General features: G+C 36.6%; 1 protein-coding gene across 1 annotated transcript in view; it reads right to left on the bottom strand.

Moving 5' to 3' along the window:
- Positions 1-4,327: 4,327 nt before the first annotated feature.
- USP47 (ubiquitin specific peptidase 47) overlaps positions 4,328-22,298 on the bottom strand; it is a 149,085-nt gene continuing 131,114 nt past the window's right edge. Inside the window, exons 18-28 of the mRNA XM_049890401.1 lie at positions 22,019-22,134; positions 19,821-19,940; positions 17,676-18,453; positions 13,486-13,661; positions 13,072-13,152; positions 11,527-11,642; positions 11,055-11,173; positions 9,132-9,262; positions 7,383-7,430; positions 7,148-7,278; positions 4,328-5,931 (exon numbers count right to left, since the gene is read on the bottom strand). Of these exons, the coding sequence (XP_049746358.1) occupies positions 5,757-5,931; positions 7,148-7,278; positions 7,383-7,430; positions 9,132-9,262; positions 11,055-11,173; positions 11,527-11,642; positions 13,072-13,152; positions 13,486-13,661; positions 17,676-18,453; positions 19,821-19,940; positions 22,019-22,134 (1,991 nt within the window). The 3' untranslated portion in view covers positions 4,328-5,756. The remainder of the gene's footprint in view (positions 5,932-7,147; positions 7,279-7,382; positions 7,431-9,131; positions 9,263-11,054; positions 11,174-11,526; positions 11,643-13,071; positions 13,153-13,485; positions 13,662-17,675; positions 18,454-19,820; positions 19,941-22,018; positions 22,135-22,298) is intronic.

Raw genomic sequence — 22,298 nt, 5'->3', positions numbered from 1 at the left:
GCTCTGAGTGTTCCCCAACCATCTGCACAGCCGAGAATGGCTGGCCTGCCTGCCCACACAGCCTCAGAGTGAACAGGAAGAGGAGCATGTTGGGTCAGAAGTGGTTGCTGCTGAATTTCCCAGCCTCTCCTCTGCCTGCTCAGTTTCTTCTCCCCTTAGGTACCCCCCTCCCCCATCCCGAGGATCCTGCCTTACTAGACTGTTTCTTCAGGCATTTGACTGAGTTGGAAGAAAAGGATGCAGGACAGACAGATGAGAATTGGAAAGAAGTAAGGGGGCTACTGTGGTGTGAGGAAAGAGGGTGGGTGGGATGAGGAAAGGAGTATAAAGTCTTGCGTATGGTCTGTGGAGGAAACCCTGGTGGTGAAGTGGTTAAGAGCTACAGCTGCTAATCAAAAGCCTAGCTGTTTGAATTCACCAGGTGCTCCTTAGAAACTCTATGGAGCAGTTCTACTCTGTCCTATTGGGTTACTATGAGTCAGAACTGACTCGATGGTAATGGGTTTGGTTATGGGTTTCTATGGTCTGTGGACCCCCTTCCAAATAGTCAAGAAATGCAACTGAAGAATATGGACTGTTTTCAAATTACTTTTGATAGCTAGACTGGGTTTCTAAGTTCAAAGGGCCAGCAGCTGTCAAGCTAGTACCTTCTACTTCAGCAGAAACATGACTACCACCACCTTACATAAAGAAGACTGGGGGGTGGGGTGTTATGAAATGACTTTTTGGGAGGCTGCAGTGCTTGGGAAGTGAACATTCCCCTTCCATGAGGAGAAATTAGACTTATGCCCTTGACTGAAATCTATGAGAACGTTAAGAGAAACATCCAAAAATTATGCATGGGAGCTGTGGGGGCTGGCTGTGTGTAAGCTGCAGGCCCCACTGGCTTGCCACCAACCTAGCACTGGAGCACCAGGCAGAGGCGGTTTGTTGGAGTGGCCAGAGGTGAAAGGACTACGCCTTTGAGCCCCCAGTGGTCCCTGAGAGGCAAAATTCAACCTGAAGATGGATTCTGACATTATCCACATGGAAGAAAGATGTAGTGAAGACTTGCTGGGGGCCACTGAAGCATGGGACAAAGAGGTGGTACACATTTAGGAGAAATGTGGTGTGATTCCGCCAGCAGGAGATTGAGCAAAGGCTGTAAGGGACCACCAGTACTGTTTGGGGAAACCCTGCTGGTGTAGTGGTTAAGAGTTCAGCTGCTAACCAAAAGGTCAGCAGTTCAAATACACGAAGTGCTCATTGGAAACCCTGTGGGGCAGTTCTACTCTGTCCTACAGGGTCACTATGAGTCAAAATCAACTTAACGGCAGTGGGTTTGGGTTAATGCTGTCTGGAGGTTGAGTCTTAGGCTGGCAGGACTGGTGAGTAATCTACGAGTCTTCAACATTGAGCAGGAAAAAGGAGACAGTCACCTCACCACCACCAACAGGAGGCTGCTTGTAGAAGTGAATGTTTCCCCCCTGGTCCTTATTTCTTAACTACACCATCAGTAAAGCTGGTGCAGGGAGAGGAGGCAGGGTGAGCCACTGACCACACCTGAGGCAGACATCTAACCAGCACTCTGGAGGAGTGAGGGGAGCTTTGAAGCAAACTACTGGAACTCGAACAAGATCAGGCATTTTTAATAATGCAGTGACGTAAAAGTTACAGGACGGCACTGAGAGCTTGATAAGAGCATATCTCCCGCTGGGAAATTGCATTCAACAACAGAGTTGGCACAGTTGTTGGAAAGACAGACCCACTGCATATTTGTGTCTTGTTGATATTTTAAGTGGGTTATTTAAGCATTATTTTAACAGACTCAAAGTAAGTGTACCTTCTGGGGTGGGGGGGAGCTTGGCAGCAAAAAAAGAAAGGGGGAGCTTGGGCCCTATCTTTAGGGCAAGCTTGTAGGGTCCACTAATAAATAATTCATGACCTAGTGAATTCTTAGGCTCTAAGCCATCAGACGGTCAACTTCTTTAGTATAGATCAGCTGGTAAGGGAGGGTGGGCGGAGGTGGTGCTGGTGGAAAGAGGCAGTGCTGTCACTGGGAAGGGTAGGATCATTCCTCCCCAGCGCTCTTCCAGCCATCCTACCTTGACCTCTAGTGATTCTGGCATTCTTTCCTAAATGGTCACAAGTGGTTTAATGCATTTCTGATTTTGTCACGTCTTATTCCTGAAAGCCAAGTTCAGAAAATTAGCACTGTGTCTAACCAAATGAGTGTAGCCCCCGTCCTCCCTACATGAGCTATACTGAGGGAACATCTGCTTTCTTGTACACTAGGCCTAGGTGTCTATGAGCTTTATTTGGGCCATAAACTCCTTTGACAATCTGATTAAAAAGACCTTTTACTAACTCCCCAGAAAATTATGCATACATACAATTTTGCATTTGATTTCAGAATTTATGGCCTTCTTATAAAGCTTTTGTCTCAAGCCTGCTAGTGACCAAAATAATTGGTTTTTCAAAAATTACACAGGATTGTTTAAATGGAATAGTTTTATTTAGCAAAAACTTGCTAATTCAGATAATCTTCTATTCCATGTACTTTGGACTATAATTTGCAAGTCACAAGTGTAAAAGAGTTGGTTAGGGCCTTGACACTGAACAAAGTGACAAAATTCAGTGGTAGAACTAGTGTCCAATTGAAAAGGAAAGACATTTAAATACTAGTCAATGAACCAGAATAAAAGACTTTATTGTATTCCATACATTCACAGGTCACTTCCAGGTTTAGTAACAACACTGCAATACTATGAGGCTGTGCGCTCATTTTGCTTCGACCACATTGTACGTCTGTAGCCCTCTCCTCCTCTCTCGGCCCTACGATGTATCACAATACCATTTGTAGCAGTACGGCTGAAAACCAATAGTGATTTCATTTGACTATTTTCTAGCTGGGGTATAGGTTCGCCCCTACTTTCTCAGAGTCTTAAAAGTACTTTCTTTCCAATTACATTACAAAAGAGATCAGCAAACAGACCAGTGTAGGGCTCCTTCTCACAATTTTTTCTCATCCTGACTACAGCCCTTACATATACTTCCTTAGTTTGAGAAGAGTACCGTCAACTAACAAATTCCTACACAGACCAGCTACACAAGGCCTGGCCCAGAAACCACAGCTTTTGCTTCTTTGGCCAGAGTGTACCCCTCACCTCAAGCACCTGCTTCAGAAATGTAGGTACTTGGTTCTCACAGGGTGTGTGTGATTGGCACAAATCTATCTGCCCCACAGTAAAAGCTTCTCAAAACCCTTGCATGATCCGTGGGGAGCAGGGTCACAATTTCGTGCCATGTGGCCCACCTTAGTCTCAAGAGATGAACGAAGACCAGGCTCCACTGCCCTGTGCTCCAGGGGACCCAACCGCACTGTTAGTGCTTGCCCTCTAGGTTAGATGCTCACTGGATTCTCTGAAGTTGAAGGCAGCTGACACCCATAACCTCCCTCGTGCAAATTACTCTTCTCATCTCCACAAATGCACTTTGAAAAATGCACCGCCCCCTTTACTGAAATATAAAGTGCAACCTTGTGTTTTCACTCTATCAGGCACTGAAAAGCAAGAGGCTTCTAATTTTTTCTTCTCTTTATGAAATATATTTTCTCAACTCCTGGCATCTGTAATATGCCTGCAATTAGAAGCAGCAACAAAACAAGCAAACAAAAATAAAACAGAGGGCAGAAGGCACAGAATGAGGAGCAGGTGTGAGAGGAATTTCACCATTTACTCTTACAGGTACTCTAAATCAAACCAAACCAAACACCTGAAAGGCCATTTTCTTTACAAATCTGCCTCCTTTGCTAGTTAGGGAGTCAGTCCTTGAAAGCCGAAACCCTATTTATTAATCTCTCTACCCCAAGTATGTAGGCCTGTATCAGAATCTAACATAGCTGTCATGTTACATTAGAAAATCCAAGTGATGTGAAAGACAATTCATCACAAATGCTTCAAGTTTTCCTCCTGAGGCCACCGCCAATCCCACCAATGCAAACTCCAAACAGTACCTCATTCAAATTTAGCAGACTGCTACATATTTTACATGGAATAAAAATTAGCCAGAAAAATACCTTAGAAAAGATTTTCCCCCCTGTGGATGCCACGAGGCTTTAAGACATTATGGGATTCTCAATCATTAAGTGCAAACCGCAGAGCCAACATCTGCTAATACTATTTTCTAATATATCTTCCTCAAAAGGAAAAAAGGGTAAAAATCTGATTTTGAAATATTGACAGCATCCCCAAAAGTTAAATATCAATATCTTTTCATTTCTCTTTGGGAACTTTACTATAAATATACCTTATATAGAAATAATTATTCAATACACGTTACAAAACGTTAGATTTAAAGAAAAAGAATCTATTTTTAACCCAGATTCTCCATCCACCAATGTTTAATGACTAAAATAACACAACAGAATGAACAAATGTTTTATTGGCATGTTCATTGTTGTAAACAGCATCTGGCATGAAAAAAAGTTTTACCAAAACCTTTTTATTGATTTTTATAAATTAGATGGCATTTCCAAAATTTACGTAGAATGTGTTCATTGAGTAGTTATATTTAGCAAAGCAGAAACTTGCTGATTCTAACAGACTTTGTGATGAAATCATGTCGACTGCAATAGTCTGTACCATGGCCTGATCTTACTAGCAAGTTTATTCAGTACGATGTTAAGATGTTTCCCCAAAGTTAAACTACATGTAACTACAATCAACTCCAAAAATTAAAGTGGACTTACAAGAGCACTAGAAGATTCAAACTTGAAGTAAATCTTCAAAAATAAATGTACAAAAAGGAAAAAAAAAAAGAAAAAAATGAAGCCACTGAACAGAAAAACCTCATTAACAAGGGCAAATACAATCCTACAGGACCCAGCACTGAGAAACCTCACTGAGGATTACATTTACACAGATTGTTATACTTTTCAATGTACCCAAATGTACATAATGAAGGATATGTGAAAAGAATAACCATGGGAAAATAGTTGAGCTGCAATTAGGATAACTCAATAGGATCAATTTTATTTACATGCTGAATGAATGAGTGAAACGTATTCTCTACATCCATAACTTAAGTACAATCAATTATAATTACAATACTGCAGCAAACTGAGCTGCCACCGGCTGGGAGTGGTCTGAGGGAAACGTTTTCATGTTCCAGAATAATGCTCTTAATACTTTGCAAAAAGTGAAACAAAATAAAAAACACAACTTCACAATTCTTTACTGGGTTACGGCTGGTTCTGAGAATTTCTTTCTTCAGCTCCTAATTTTGCTGCTTTCCAAGAGTCAACACACGTTGCATTTACTTACGAATTGTCAATGAGGTAATGTGTGTATCAGTGAAATAAACAGAAAATTCATTCATTCATGGCCTTTGCACAGCTTTTATTATTAAGCTATGAGCATCCTGTTTGAGGCTAGTTTTACTAGCTGCTAGGTGCACATTTGTCCACAATAAAAGAAGTTTACTCATTCCCATTCCCCGTTTTGCTAGTTGCAGGTTTAGTTTTTTGTTTTTTAATTTTTTTTTTTTGCACATCCCTTTTCGCTTTACAGTACATTTGACTATAGTGCACAACATGATTCCAAGTCAAAACAGTGGCCCACTGGGCACTGAGCTTCTGATTGGTGAAGGGCAGTCCAATCAGGGCTGGTGTCACTGGGTTACCCCTAACCGTGTCCGGCCATAATGGCACTACACAGCAATAGTGAACCATCTAATTAAAACCAAAAATCCCCCAGGAAAATGCTACACTAGCAGAGTCAGTCTTGAGTCAGATCTTTATTTGGTGCTCCATCCAGATATATTTTTAGTGCTTTCTCTTTACGAGGTGAGTACGTAACACGATGTCCAGTCTTCTGGAGTCGACTGCTTTCTTTTTTCATCAGTTCATTTCTTTGCTCATCTGTCAACTCCATTAATTCTTCTGTTTTATCCCTACATTAAAATATTGATCACATATTAGACCAGTATAGCCATCTGCCTCTATTAATTTGTGCTTCAGTGCCATAAAGTTCCTCAGCAAGATGATGAAATCTGATTATCATTACTGAAGTTAAATAATCTCATATGCTAGGATGTTTTAGACTTCTAATGTGTTAATTATAGTAATGTAACAATTCTAAAAATACCACAGAATAATTTCCATGTTATTATTAGTGGTAAAAATAACTATTTATTGAACATCTATTGTATGACAGGAACAGTGCCAGTTATTTCAAATAACTGTTAGCTCTAATTCTCTTAAAATCCTGCAAGGTAAACATCATTCCCTCCATTTTACAGAGGAGGAGTTAGTTAAATAACAAAGCTACGTTTGAACTCAGGTCTGACAGGTTCCAATGTGTATTCTTTTTCCTCTATATCTGTGTTGTCCAATATGGTAGTCATTAGCCACTTGTGCTTACTGAGCACGTGAAATATGTCTGCTCCAAACTGAGGTGTGCTGTAAATGTATAACAAAAAAAACCAAACCCACTGCCACTGGGTCAATTCCAACTCATAGTGACCCTACAGGACAGAGTAGAACTGCCCCATAGGGTTTCCAAAGCTGTAATCTTTATGCAAGCAGACTGCCACATCTTTCTCCCACAAAGCTGCTGCTGAGTTTGAACCACTGATCTCTTGGTTAGCAGCCAAGTGCTTAACCACTGCGCCAAGAGGGCTTCTTAAATGTAAAAGACACACCATATTTCTAAGACTTCGTATACATAAAAGAATGTAAAATATCTCACTAAGGATTTTTTTTTTATATTGATCATATGTTATAATGATAACATTTTGGATATACTGGGTTAAATCAAACATTATTAATATTACTTTCATCTGGTTTTTTTCACTTTTTTTAAAATGTGGCTACAAGAAAATTTCAAAGTACGTGTGTGGCTCGCATTATATTTCTACTGGTCAGTGTTGGTCTCTATATCATGTTAACAATAATGAAGATATTTACAGAAAACAAGGTATTTATGCACACCAAAAATGTTATATCACTAACCAGTGCCCCAGTGCCGTCGAGTCGATTCCGACTCATAGCGACCGTGTAGGACAGAGTGGAACTGCCCCACAGGGTTTCCAAGGAGTGCCTGGTGGATTCGAACTACCAACCCTTTGGTTATATCACTAGAAGCAACAAAAATATTGTGAATGTTACCTATAAAATATGACTGCACCATCATCACAGATATAAAGAGGCCAGACATTCAGGGTAGAAACTTTAGGATTCCAGTCCAAATCCTGATGAATATCAAGAACAGAAATATCACAGGGAAAAGTTCCTCTACCCTAAGAAGAAAAGTATTAATTAAATTGTGAGTAGTTAAAAACCATGCCATTAGACATGTTTATCATGCACTAATACACAGATGCAAACGTTCTCAGGGTTTTACCTTGGCAAATTCAATATCTTCCAATGGAATCCCACTGATTTCACTAAGCTGTAAAGGAAAACATTTTATATTAATTCATTTAAAAAAGAATTTGCTTAGAAAATTTATTTTCCTTTTTTTCCATACAGAAAAAGCTTGATTTCCCCCCAAATTAATATAGGATATTAAAAATCAGAAGAAAAAAGCAGAAAGTAGAATTCTCTTACCTATTCCCACTCTACAAATAACCATGTCCCAGAAACAGCAATTTATTATATTCCTTTTAGATCTTTTCTATGTATATACAAACTACATATACATATTTCATTTATATTTCCAAATATATAAAAGTACATTTATAAAATTACATAATAATTTTATATAGCCCATGTGCAGAAATGGAAACCCTGGTGGTGTAATGGTTAAGAGCTATGGCTGCTAAACAAAAGGTCGGCAGTTAGTTCGATTCTACCAGGTGCTCCTTGGAAACTCTGTAGGGCAGCTCTACTCTGTCCTATAGGGTCACTGTGAGTGGGAATTGACTCATCGGCAACAGGTTTGGTTTGTTTTTTTAAATATGTAAAAATAGGATAAAAAGTAACCTCATTCTCTTTTTAATATCTGTACAACATACCATCTTATTTCCTATTGACGGGTACTTTTACTTAGGTTTTTTTCCCGGTTACAAACAATGTTATACTATATACCTCCACAAATACCCTTGCATATTTCTGCAAATATTTCTACAGGCTGAATTCCTAGATGTGGAACTGAACATCTGAAATGTTGATAAAGAATGCCAAATTCAACCCTGAAAAAAGTATCATCAATTTATACACTTAGCAAAGGTATATGATATTGCCTACTTCCCCCACACCTTGACAACTGTAGTTTTTTTTTTTAATTTTCTACATCTTTGCCAATTTACGAAGTGAAAAATATTATAGTTTTAATTTGTATTTCTTCTATGAATTGCCTTTTTATGTTCTTTGTCCATTTTTAAATTAGATATCCTTTTTCTTATTAATGTAGTGGCTCCTTATAAATTATGAATGTTTCATATATGTTCCCAATATTGTTTCCCCCAGTTTCTTGCCTTTTAGCTTTGTTTATGGGTTGTTTTTTTAAATACTTTTTTTTGGCTGTGCAGAAGATTTAACTTTTATGTGGCCTATTTTTTTACTTTTGGCTTCTGGTATTATACTTACAAACATTTTACCCTTTCCAGAATTATGAAAATATTTTTGATACTTTCGTCTAGTGCCTTTATAGCTTTATTTTACATACGGATTTAAATTATTCAGAATTTATTTTTGTATTTGGTGTAAAGTGGAAATACATTTTTTTCGAAGTGGGTAGTCGATTGTTCTTATCTCACTGATTGAAATAATATGCCCTTTCCCCAGAGATCTTTGTAACTCCTATCTTTTAAATGCAAAATCCCATATATACAGATCTTCATCTAGATTCTCTATTCAATTCTATTTCCTTTTTTTTTTTTAAGACATAGAACAATTTACTCTAGTAACTACTATTCCTAACTTCTCAGGACAAAGCCGGTCCAAGTTACAGATCCAAAGTTGATCCACTTGGAATGAAGTAAATTTTCAAAGCAGCAGGAGCCCTAAGAAACAGCTAGAATGTAGCACAAAGTGTGGCAGAGACAGAGAAAGGTTGCTGCATCAGTGTCTGGCTCTCAATTCCTATACTGTCTCTTATGAAACATAGGGAAAAATATATTTCGGCTCATTTTGCTTAAAATTAACTTACCTTTTCTCGCAACTCATCAACACTACTGCTTTCTAACACAACTTCCTGGAAGGGATCCAACCTCATCTCTGAAGGTCTCCATCGCCTTGACAAAACTGCAAGCTGTGACATGGACTTCATCTTCTCTACCCCTAAGAATATGCAAGATTAGGCATTCATCCTATTTTCTCCAATGATTTTTTAATTTGACTTGTCCTATAGAATCTGGCTCAACAAAAAGATTTACCTAAAGTGTTATTCTTAAAAAGTGGGCAAAAAGGAGAATTATCCCGAGAAGTTTTTAAGAATGAAACATTTACTCTTTTCTATCTAGTTTCATCAGATAGTTCCAGCAGGTATCCTTCAACCAGTACTCCTGATTCCACTCCCTCCCAATTCCTACTGGACATTGCTCTACCAATTACTCTCGTCTTTGCAACTCTAATCTTTGCTTCTCTGCTGGCTACTACTCCACAATCTAAAAACATAATCAAATCATCTTTACTTTATCTTCCTTTTATTCACTGCAGCTATCATTAAAACAGTTGTTCTTGAGTTGATTTCAACTCAGCCCTGACCCCATGTGTGCATTAATCCTTCTCTTTTCATTTACTCCCAAACGTACTGAATCTGGCTCAAATGCCACCTTTCTCTCAGATGTACCCAGAGCAACTTGTACTGATTTGGTCCCTCAGTTACCTATCACTTTAGAATTACAAGTTGACAGTTCTGTTTCTCCACTAGGCTGTGTATATCTGAGGGGTCATCACTGGCTCTTAATCATTTTTGTAGCAAATGTCTGGCAAATTACAGGTCAATAAACGTTTCTTGTATTTAATCACATGACATTTCTCACTGCTGCTAAAACATGTACTAAAATGAGACTGATGCTGGCATCCACCATCCAGTAACATTTCCTGGCTAATCTCTGCTAATACATACTCACTCCTTCCTTACAAGAGTGACTTCTATGGCCTTCATGAGCAATTCCTGATTGCCCAGACACAGAGATACTGTCTAAGGGTACCAGACACTCGGAGGAGGGATGAGAATGTGGAGCACTTGCCTATATGTTGTTAGACAGTGTCCTGACTGCTCCTTGCCTTTCCAGCTAACTTGTCAATTACTCAGAATTTGAGTCATTTAAATTTAAACTGAATTACACCTGAAATAGTCTTGGTGAGGTGTCAGTATTTTCAAACTCTCCGAAGCTATCGTAGTCTTATATAAAAACACGCAGCACTTACAATACTTTAATTTCTATAGAAAAAAAATTAACATCTTCCTAAGCAACAGCAAAGGTACAAAAAACCACAGAACTATTTATTTACCTTGATGTGGTCTACCAAAACCCAACATTTCCCCCAAAATCTTCTCCAAAAAATGCAAATACTTTAAATTCACTACTATGGATAAATAAAACTGGGAAGCGCGACAAATACAAGAGCTTTTTTAGGTCCTTGTTCTCAATATCTCTGGCAAATTATCAATGCCACAGCCTCAGGAAAAAAAGATAAGCCATTAAAAAAAAAAAAAACTAAATAAACATAGCTAAGAAAACAGCAGAATTTTCTGTAAAAGGTACTAAAAATTCAACTCTGAAGTTGCAATTTCTCTCTAAAAGGGAATTACTGTTCTCAAAATTAGAAATAAGAAATATTTAAAAGGAGAAAAGAACCTGGAGAAAACTGAAGGAACTGGATGCATTCTCAAAAATAACATAAGCTGTGAAGACACAAGGGAAGAATATCTCCAGGAAGGGGTGGGGGTAGGAATCATACCCATCGATTTCTTTATGCTTAATGAAATACAGTTATATTACATATTAGATTCCTGGTAACTCGTTATTTGATTTAAAAAAAAAAAAAGCATAGGCTTCTACTAGTTCTACAATGTACAAGAAGATCTTAAACTGGTATTTCCCCATAAAAATATTAATAATACCATCAAGAACTTCAAGGAAAACCTCCCAGTTGCTAGAAATATTAATATCTTCTTCATAAATATGGTAATCCAAAAAGACAGTGCCAGGATTCTTCCATGTTTTTTTCCTTAGACGAAACCTACAAATATAAGATATTTTAAATTGTTATAATTTGAAATTCCTAAGTTAAAAAATTGGCACTGATACGATGCCAGTAAAAATGAACTATGTTGAAATACAAAAGTCAAATGATTATTCTTTAAAATTTTGGGGAAAATGTACCAAATGCTTCTAATAATTCAAATTTAGTATCCTCCAGAAGAATTTCAAGAAGTCTCTTTTGCTTAGTCCTATCAAATTAATCTGTAGTACTAAAATTCTGAATGTATAGGACTTTTGAATTCTTCTAGTTTTAGAAAATTATACCAGTCCATACTCATTAAACACATATTCTCTCTTAAAATCATTGATGACACTCTAATTTTACCTTACCTGTCAATACTGAGCTCTAAACCACACTGCTCCCTGAGTTGAGGAATTAATTCCTCTTTTGATTGCCGTACGGTCATTCCTTTAGCAAACACAGCATCTAGCAGAAACTTGCATGGCTAGGAATATAAACATAAACAATTAGTGCTTGAATTATACCTTAAAATAAGGAACAAGAGATTTTATTTGGACTTTATAGTGTGACAACGAAGGGCCTGAGTTTAGGAGTCTGTTTCCCTGAGCTCAAATCCTGAATCCACTACTTACTAGCTGTGCTATTTTGGGCAAGCTTACTTACTGTCTTGGTGACTCAGTTTTCTCATCTGTAAACTGGGGACAGTATCTTTACTAGGTCATTGCAAAGATTAAAAAAAATAATACATTCATATTTCTTTTCCTTTAATAAAATGATTGCAATTTTGTAAATGAAAAGAACTACTTTTATGGATTAAACTAAGGGAAACGCATATTAATTCTTCAGATACATTCATTAATTGACTCAAAAGCGACACAGTATACAGAAACCCTAAACTTAGAGGAAACATGCAAGTCAAAATGACTAATGGGTTACATTTAACAGATATGATGGCTGACCACCCGCCCCAAATCTGTTCAACAAATAAAGACTTTTTGTGAAAAATGTATCTCCTTGTTGCTATTTGGCTTTTCACATTTGTCTAGGTCCTCAGTAAGATGCTACAAATATCCTGAAGTTAGGATCTTGGCCTTATTTTTCCGGATAATTGCCACAAGCCTTGTATATGATGGGAACTACAATATTTAACTGACTACCCCCTAAAAATGAGGAAATTAAGAACTGGAACTAACAAAAGATCAAATGACAGAGGCAGCATAGTGGTGAAGAATAGAGATGGCAGGCCACATAACCTGTTCAGTTCCTGAATCCACCATTTACGAGTTGTGTGACCTTTGACAAGTTACTTAACCTCTTTGTGCCTCAGTTACTTCATCTACAGAATGGAATAATGAATAGTATTTATATCACAGTGAATTAATGAAGATTAAATGAGTACTTACAAATTACATGGGTATTTGTAAGCACTTTCAGCAGCCCTGGTACACAGCAAATTCTATCTAAATGCTTATTAAATACTCAAATGACTCTGAACACAAAATGTACCAATATACGCTACAGGGCAACTGCTATCCACCTGTACATTAGGTGACCATTCTGAGATGACAAGCATAAACACAGTTTCTCTTGAAAGCATGAACCCTTAACTCCAGCATTTGTAGCAACACTTTAGAGCTGGGCAAATTCAGTCCATTGCCTGTTTTTGTAAATAAAATTTGACTGGAACATGGCCACCCCTGTTCATTTACAGACTGTCTATGGATGCTTCTGTGCTACAATGGCACAGCTGAGTCACTGTGACAAAGACCATATGGTCTGCAAAGCTAATGTACTTCCTAGAAAAAGTATGCCGAACCCTGTTTTGGAGAAATAAAAGAAATTACTACTAATAAAATCTCTTCACTGTATGTTTTGAATAACCACAAAATGTAATCTCACGTTGTGTTACTTACCTCTTGTTCATTGACTAAAAGCTGGTACACTTTAACTCTGTATTCTCCTTTTTTAAGTGCTCTCCCCAGTCTAATTGTAATCTATAAATTGAAAACATTTTTTTTTTTAGATATAGTCTTAGCAGAATAAACTACCTATTTTCACCCCATTGTTTAGTTTTGTTTTCCAAAACTCTCTAGCTCTTTGAGAACAGGTATATCTTTTATCTCTGAATCCCCAACACCTAGAATAGTAACTGACATACAATTAACATTTAACAAATGTTTCTTAGATGAATTAAGCAAAACAAACAATCACTAAGTATCAATGAAAAATTATCCTTTCAGGGTATCCATTTCACCTTGGGACTGGGGCAAGATGCTCTCAAATCTATCACTTAAAAGACTAATTATTCAAAGATTATTTTAATCAACCTTATTGTCATCTGAAAATGATGACAGTGTTTCATTCAGTCGGACGCTCTCGAACTCTTGATTGCTGGCATAGACTCGAAAGACCTTGAAGTGAGAGGACAAAACTCCAACAAAGGGCTCTAAGTGTTGTTTGAAAGCAGCCAGAGTAATTCTTTTATCAACATGCACCATCAACCCTAAGCAAGAAAAAACAAAACAGAAACAAAAATTTAAAAGAACTCACTTGAAATATAAATAAAACAGATCAGACACTTTTTGTTATGCTGTAAACAGGAAAAAGTACCCTTTTACTAGTTACATAACTTTTAGCTAATATACTGAATGGACAAAAAACATGGACAGTGAGTGTGTAACAAGTATAATCTAACAGCTTCAAATCTTCTGAGATATTTAAGTGCTTTTTTTTTTTTTCCCTGAATTCAAAACCAAACTTCCAGGAATTCTTCTAAAATAATTTCCACAAAGGAGAATATTCATTGTACATACATTTCTAATCCTACACAGTAATAGTATAAACAATAGCTGGGTTCCAAACCTGCCTCCTCTGCTTACTTACTAGCTATGCGAAATGGAGCACGTCATCAGCCTCCCTATCTCTGTTTCTTCATTTGAAAAAAGAAGGTGATAGTAATACTTACCCCACGGGGGTGCAGTGTGAATCAATGAAGTAATACATTTATCACGGTTTTAGCACAGTTGTCAGACACATAATAATTGCCTCAAAAACTCTTAGTAGATCTAGTTCTGGCATTTGACTAGAAAAAAGTTTCAAGACCAGCATACTGAGATAACTGTTTTGTCACGTGGTAGGACCATATTAGGAAGTTATTTAAAAGACCGAAATGCCCCCAGCCGTCCAAGGCTTAAACATTCTTGGTACTGTAATAGGATTATCTTTGATGAACTTTTATTTTTACTAATGCTTATTATCTTAGTCTTTGACCCTTACTTTATAAGCCACATAAGATAATTCTTCTGGAATGCTTCTATTTACAATTCTGGTCTTCATTTTCTAGTACAGAGCAAAAACTTAATTGCCTCTTTTCTCTTATAAGGCAGTGTAGAATACAACAGCTGCCATGCTGGTTCAGGCCCACGGACCACTTACAGTCCTAAAACATTTCTCATTCACATTCTCAAGCTATTCCAACTCTAGGGTTAATGAATTTTCTAAGCGGATTTTTCAAATAACTCAACATTCATTAATTCCTTCCCTGGTTATAAAATATAGGTTCACTGTAGAAAATGAGGCAAGTCTGAACTGGAAGAAAATACAAACACGATGATGAATTCTGTTTACTATATATCATTTGAGGCAGCATTTCTTTTCATTTGTTTAAAATGTCAACTTCTAAGTTATAAGGAGTGCCCCTAAAGTTTGAATAATCCAGCTTTTGGCAAATATGCCTCTATTTATGCTATCCAGCAAGGTGCAACTTAATTTTTTTTTTCTTTTCTCTTAGGTATTTCTGGAACGAGGTGGTAACTAAAACTGTACAAAGGGATTTTGGTTACTTACATCCAAGCACCTGCAGAATGCAACTGGAATATGTCGAAATAGTATTTTCAGAGAAACATTGATATTTATCCTCTGAAACAATTCCTGGATTACGGCAGAAAGCTCAAAGGCCATCTATTTCAGTATGGTTCAATTACTACCTAAGTGAATTGCCTATACTGTACATAATATGTCGCTTCAGGGATCAAACTGTTTCTCTATTACATCTTGCCACTTCATCACCCTGAAGAATCTGTATTATTATCCATCATCCACATGTTTTCCCAGGCATCTACTTCCAGATCCCTGAAGAACTGTGATGAACCAGTCTTAGAACAGGCTCCTGAAAAACCTGGCTGTGGCTTTTCATCCCTTCTCCCCGATCTCTACCAGTTTTCTAACTGCAGTAAGGCATTTCCCAGGGTTTTCACTTTTTCTTTTCAAACAAGTCTTTTGAATGCTTCTGAAAGCCTAAATAAACTATAGCAAGTGGTTTCTCTTCATCACTATGTTTACTAGTTCAATGAATGAATGCCCAGTATAAATTTCCAAAAAGGTTAAAATGGTCAGCAATCTCCTTTTCAAAGATTTCATAAACTATTATGAGAAATGAGACTCTTCAGACTATATTTTAAATATCTCCACTGAATTTCTCTTTAGGTTGAGACTATTCAATTCCAGCCAAATTTTTAGCACATCATTCTAAAACATACCACTTAACGGAATTTTCCAACTTTTTCCTGAAGAGGCACTATCTGAATTTCTCCAATACCTCCTGAAGGGTTGAGTGTGGTAAGAAAGCAGAGTGGCTACTGGCTACTTTCCTTTACCACGATGTGGACTCTTATAAAGCAAGAGTGTAAAGAAGAGCTGGAGCAGCTATGCGGTGGGAGAATGCACACCAGGCTTACAATCACAATACCTGAGTCTGATCCCAGCAGTGCGGCCTACTAGCTGTGTGACCTCAGGCAAATTACTTAACCTGTTTGAGCCACAGCTTCTTCATCAGTGAGATGTGCCTAACAACATCAATTCCACACAATTGTTATGAGAACTAAATGAGATAATGCAAGTTAATGGCCCCTATGAGATGAAAGTTCCATACAGATTTAAAGCATTATTAGTAACACGGTTTCTGCTTTCATTTTGGCCTGCCAATTCATTTTCACACTTGAGTTTGTATATGTGTATTAATGTCCTATGGTTCCAGTGTTATTCAAACCTATTATGTTAAAAACACAAATTTATTCATTTTTATACTGATTTCATGATTTCTACCACTTCCTTTTTAAAAGATAGAACTTGAGACTACAAGCACGATAGCACTGAACTTTTATAGTGTTTAAGTGCCTTCTCCCCACTAGAATGACCATAAGGCTGCATCTCAGTCATCTCTACTTCTAACAGCTATACAGGGTCCGGCATCTAGTATGGATTCAGGAAATATGGATTGGGCATCTAGTATGGATTCAGGAAATATGGATTGGGCATCTAGTATGGATTCAGGAAATATTGATTGGGCATCTAGTATGGATTCAGGAAATATTGATTGGGCATCTAGTATGGATTCAGGAAATATTGATTGCGTGGATGGGTGAATTGTACGAAGAATGGAACTCTCTTCTAGAGGTGAAAGGAGCGAGTACATTCAATTAGTGGCCTTAAATTCTAGTAATGGTTTCACTACTTACTAGCTAGATATGTACTTTTGGGCAAGTCATTCACCCTCTACGAGCTTCAGTTTTCTCATCTGACAAAGATATTAATATTTACTGTGTTAATTTCAGAGAAGCTTCAAGTTAGAATAAAATGTTTTGAAAACTAAAATATAAGGGCTAATACTAATATCTGCCCTGTTAAAGACTAATGAAAAGTTCTGAGTTTTTCAGCTACGTCCCACTTATACCTGAGGCGAGATTTTACATCTTGATCTTGGTTATCCTGCTAATTCTTTGGCTGGCTTTAGTCTGAGGTATGATAAAAATTCTTGTATTATTTTAAGTCACACATAATACTGGTGTTTGTTTTCATTGTTGCTTGTCTAGTAACCCCAAAATAACATTTAAGATCTTGTCCATCTTTTTGAAATTATGCAGTTTGGAATTTCTAGTTTGTACCTTGTCTGGCACTTCAAAGTATCAAATTGGAAAGAAGGCGGGGGGTGGGGGGGAGCTTTTTTCTCTCTCTGAGTTTCCCAGTTAATAATGGACTTTCTTCAGGTTGTGGGAAAGGAGTGGCTGTTTGTTTTGGGGAATGGAGGGAAAAGAGGAGATGCACAAATAAAAAACTTTTTCTGGGTACTGAATATCAAATCTGCTAAAGGGCCTAGGCTTTTATTTTAGTATATTATTTACTTTTTAAACCATTCCTTAATTTTTTTTAACTTAGTACTTTTATCACAATTCTTTCCTAATACTGATTACTTTAAATAATTGTCTTCTTACCTCCCCAGAGTTCTGACATCATTACTGTCATAAAGATCTAATGTGTTATGTAAGCCTAATAGCACTGTTCACTATAACTACACCAAAAATGACACAAAGGCAACAGAGAATAAGCTTATAATCCAGGAGGCTACAGAAGGTCTTAGAACTAAGTACGTAACTCTTAGCTGGTTCTTTCCATAACTAAAAATTTAAATGAACTGAGAGAAAAACTAGCGCTATTTCAAAGAGCCTTTTTAAGTACATACATTTATGTCCTTCCCCAGAACCTTCATCTGCAGCATACGGTTCTGCTTTGAAATACATGTATTGAGTTTCTCCCCTACTCTTGCCACTCTCGTCATATTCACTATCAGTTCCAGAGTCTTCTTCTGCTGTATCCCATGTCTCTTTCTTCCCTTCATTTGCTTTAGTTCTTCTACTACTTGTGATACTATGAGAGTCAAGTCCGTTAGCCAAAGGGATCTGAGCATTCTCTGCATTGCACAAAGTATCACTGCTATGACTGGAGCTAAGAATATCACTGTCCACCGAACTTGTACTCCTGTCATTATTCACATCTGAGTCTGATCGCTCTTCAGATTGAAAATTTTCTGGATCAGAAGTCTGAATATGCGGTTCAAGTTCTCTATTATCCACTGATGCTGAAGAATCTCTCTCATTGAGAGGTGATTCGATGTTTTCAAAGTCACTTGTCTCGGTACTCTTGCTGCTGTCCCCATTATCTCCATCCTGTTGCTGCTGTAATGACAAACTTTTGAGTTTTTCAGTGCTTTCTTCTAGAATAGCTTCCACAGACTTCAGGCTTCCTACAGGTCCTTTAACTCTTTCACAATCATCGTCTACATTACCGGAATCACCCCCAGCTTTCTGGTATGCTGTCCTTTTGGAATAAGATCCTGGGGATTGTTCAGGTAACAAAACAAATAATCTGATTGTATTTGCATGCCGATCCAGGAGTTTCCATAAATGAGAGTCTGTAAAGGCCATCTGGTAATCCAAAGTCTCAGAACTTTCAACAAATACCTAAACAGTAAGTCAAAGAGTTATATTACATCATAATTTTAGTGATATTCTCATTTATCCTAGGAATAATATCAATATCAATAGGAGACATTACTTGGTAAACTATAAAATGAGATGATTGAGGGTAAACTTAAAGTTACTAAAGCATGCACTGTTTGGAGGCTAAATATTATGTTCATATGTCTCTGTAACTTGCCATAAAATTGTGCTAAGATAGAGCTGAAATACATATACATATTCTTCATTGGGTAGTCCATTTCCAGAAAGCCTGTATTCAGTGTGCTGCTTTTTGGGAAGTCAAAATTTAGCATAAATATAAATAAAAGAAAATATATAAAGATACTTTAGGAATGCACCACCAAAATCCAGATTGTTGAAAAATCTAATGGCCTGTTTTTTCTGACGAATAAATTACAAGGAACAACAAAAAAGATGTAGGAGAATCTAAAGACTAAAACAGACTTAGGAGACATATTATGGACTTTATTTGGATCCTGATTTGACCATACAAATCCTACTGGGAAAAAAGTTTATAAGATAATCAGGAAAATCTGAATACTAACTAGATATTGGTTGATATTAAAATTTTTTGTTATCTTTTTAGGTGTAACAATGTAATCATGGTTATGTGCTTTAAAGAGTTCTCGTCTTTTAAAGAAACATGTTGAAATTACTCACACATGAAATGATATGATACTAAATATGTACTTCTAATAATCTGGAGGAAGTGCATGATAAATACAGGTGAAACAGGTGATAATTACAGAAGATGGGTGATGTGTACATGGGGATTCATTACACTATTCTCTACTTTTGTATATGATTAAAATTTTGCATAATAAAGTTTAAAAAATAAAATGCATATACATAAATCTGGCAATATCAATTATTTTCTCTATACTAGGCATGCCTCTGACTCTCACCTTGAAATACTACCTTATGGGAAAAGCTCAAAAATGAACAGAATTCAGAGGACACTGTGGGTAGAAATGGTCATGAAGACTTCATCAAAGTAGAAAGACTACTGCAATCTGGCACTTGAAAAAAACTGTAGGGAGATGGGGAAGAACACTGCAGGTGGATGGTAGTACATGAACAAAGGAAAAGAGGAGGAGAACCAGTAAGACTGATGTGGAGGACAGAAAGAAGCCTGAGCTGACCGGGCTACAATGTTGTGCGGATGTGAAAATTTAAAAGGTTATACACAGATGGCAGTGATTTCTATTACTGTATCACTACCTTTCTGCTTACCCATGTACGAACCCCTTGAGGTCATTTGGCTTCGAAGGCCAGGCTTGTAAGTCTGAACTTAATTTCATGTACCATCATCAGCACAGAAAATAGTAATTAAAAAATAAAATACACACCTTGTTACTTCTAAAAAAACCTTCCGCTTTCAGGGTTTTACTGGGGACACTGAGAAGACGCAAATCATTGTAGCAGCGTTCCAGCACTATTCTCATTGTTTCAGCAGGTAAATGGACAGCCTAAAATGAAAGCAATTTAATAAAAAAGTACATTTTCAAATATAATTCTATTTGACTTGGAAATATGAGAAAATAAGATACTGCTGAATTCACCTTCAAAATAGAAAAAATTAACAGAAAAATTATTTTAGTAGATGTTTTCAAAATATAAGAACCTATGTAAAAAATTATTAGTTCCACCATTAATTATGCTGTAAATCAGGAGAACAAAGTATCACTTATAAATGTAATATCTGAAACTATTTTAAAAGTAAATGCGATGATATGATTCCAAAATAAACTGAATAACTATCTGAGAGCCAATGCCAAGCCAACAGCTGTTTAACTTCTTGGTTTTTGATGGGCTCTTCAGTATTCTGTGAATAATTGTTAATTCTTTTATTCGATCAATTTTCTTCCATGTAAAAGAAGAATATTAAATTAGTAGGTAAAATTTAAAGCTATTCTAAAATCCCACATCTCTAATTTAAATGAGCAGATAAAAAACATGAGCATTTTAAAAAACATGATTTGTTTTCAATAGAATTAATGATATCAATTCTCAATCTATTTATATTTTAAAACATATCTGTTGACACAACGTTTTTAACTGCTTTTGCTTTCTTTAGATATATTTTCTCCAACAAAATTATTAGTTTATTTAGGAAGGGACTGTTGTATGTTTCTTTTGTATTCCACCTCAGTTCTCATACTCTAAACTGAATTTTTCTACATTTAGCATTTTTATTTATAAAAATGAAATACAAAACAAATACACCTATGTGGTAGTTACAAAAAATTTGATCATAAAATTTGGCTTTACAACATGATTGGTTTCCTGGCTATTATTACTTTGGCAAAAACATTAGAAGTACTTTTTTAACATCACCATCATCATCATATATTATTGTCATTACTACTACTGCTATTACTACCACCAGGCTTTTATATAGTGCTTTATAATTTTTTTCACATACGTACAGAGCATTTATTTTTATTAAAGTTCATAACAGCCCTATTAAACAGGTATTTAAAAATCCAAGATAATGAGATAAAAGACTATAGTATGATGAATGAAACTGGAAAATAGATTCAACCTCCTGACTTGCAATTACTGAGCAATTTCCACTATACCAATGATTCTTAACCTAGGGTTCAGAGACCCTGCAAAATTTTGCCTGTTTGTACGCTCAACTGGATTCATAGCTTCCACAAGGTTCTTCAGAGTACAGGATCCCTGAAAGGGTAATAATCACTTCTCTGGAGTGGACTAGTCCTTTTGCCCAAGGAAATCTGAATGTTTTCATCATATTTTTCCAGGTTAAAAATTGTGAATGAGCCAATGTTCTTTATCACTAACCCACATTGTATGGGCAATATTTAATCCATCACCTTCTCTGTTGAATTTGCTCTTCCATCTTACTCCTTTATTTCTGTTTATATATCACCAACTGTCTGATTACCTCAGTTTGAACCCCTTGAGGTCATCTGTACTTCTGCCTTACCCCCACATTTACTAGTCACAAGTGCTATAGATCCTATTTATATAATCTCTCTCATAATCTACACTTTCTCTGATTTCCAGTCATATGCAATATTAATGATAGTAATAATTCATCCAAATTATTTCAACAGCCTACTCATCTACATTCCTGATTCCTCCCTCAATCCATTCTAGTGTTGCTAGACTGACCATTCTACAGCAGAGCCCTGATCAGACCACTGCTGGACTTAAACGAAAAAGCAAACAAATCTACTTCCTACTGCCTATACCAAATAAAAACCAAACTGTTGTGTTTACTGTTTAAGCCCTCCATGAAATAAACTGAACTTCATTTCCAGGCCTACATGTATTTTACGATGAGCCAGATAAACATGCAACTTATTGTTATGTGCACTTGATTCACACTTTCTTACCTCCACACTTGGCTCAATCTTTTTCTTCCATTTGAAGTATCCTTCTCTCCTAACTATAGTTGTCTTCTAACTGTAAGTACTGGTTTCTTGAAGTACAGCCTATATCATATTCATAACTATCAGACAGTGTCTTGCACACAGCAGGCACTCAAAAATATTCACTGACCAGTTTTGAAACTTACCTTTGAAATAAGTTGTTTGAACTCTGTAATTGTCTGATTTAAGTAAGCTCGAACAGTTATAGGAGCAGCTACAGATTCTGCCTTCAGGTCAACAACATGGACTTTCACCATCACTTCTGTCACATTTGAAGACATAAAAACAGAATTAACTGGAGGTTATTTTTTTAAACTATATTTTACCTGAGCAATGGGTTCTTAAATGTTTCCAATAGATGGCAAAGACAGTATTTTTCTAGTTTTTTTTTAAACCAAGAATGTAGACATATATATATATATATAT

The sequence above is a fragment of the Elephas maximus genome, chromosome 7, assembly GCF_024166365.1.
Source record: "Elephas maximus indicus isolate mEleMax1 chromosome 7, mEleMax1 primary haplotype, whole genome shotgun sequence".
In the NCBI taxonomy this organism is placed as follows: domain Eukaryota; kingdom Metazoa; phylum Chordata; class Mammalia; order Proboscidea; family Elephantidae; genus Elephas; species Elephas maximus.
Note: the sequence above shows the minus strand (reverse complement) of the source record. Positions and strands in the feature narration are given on the sequence as shown.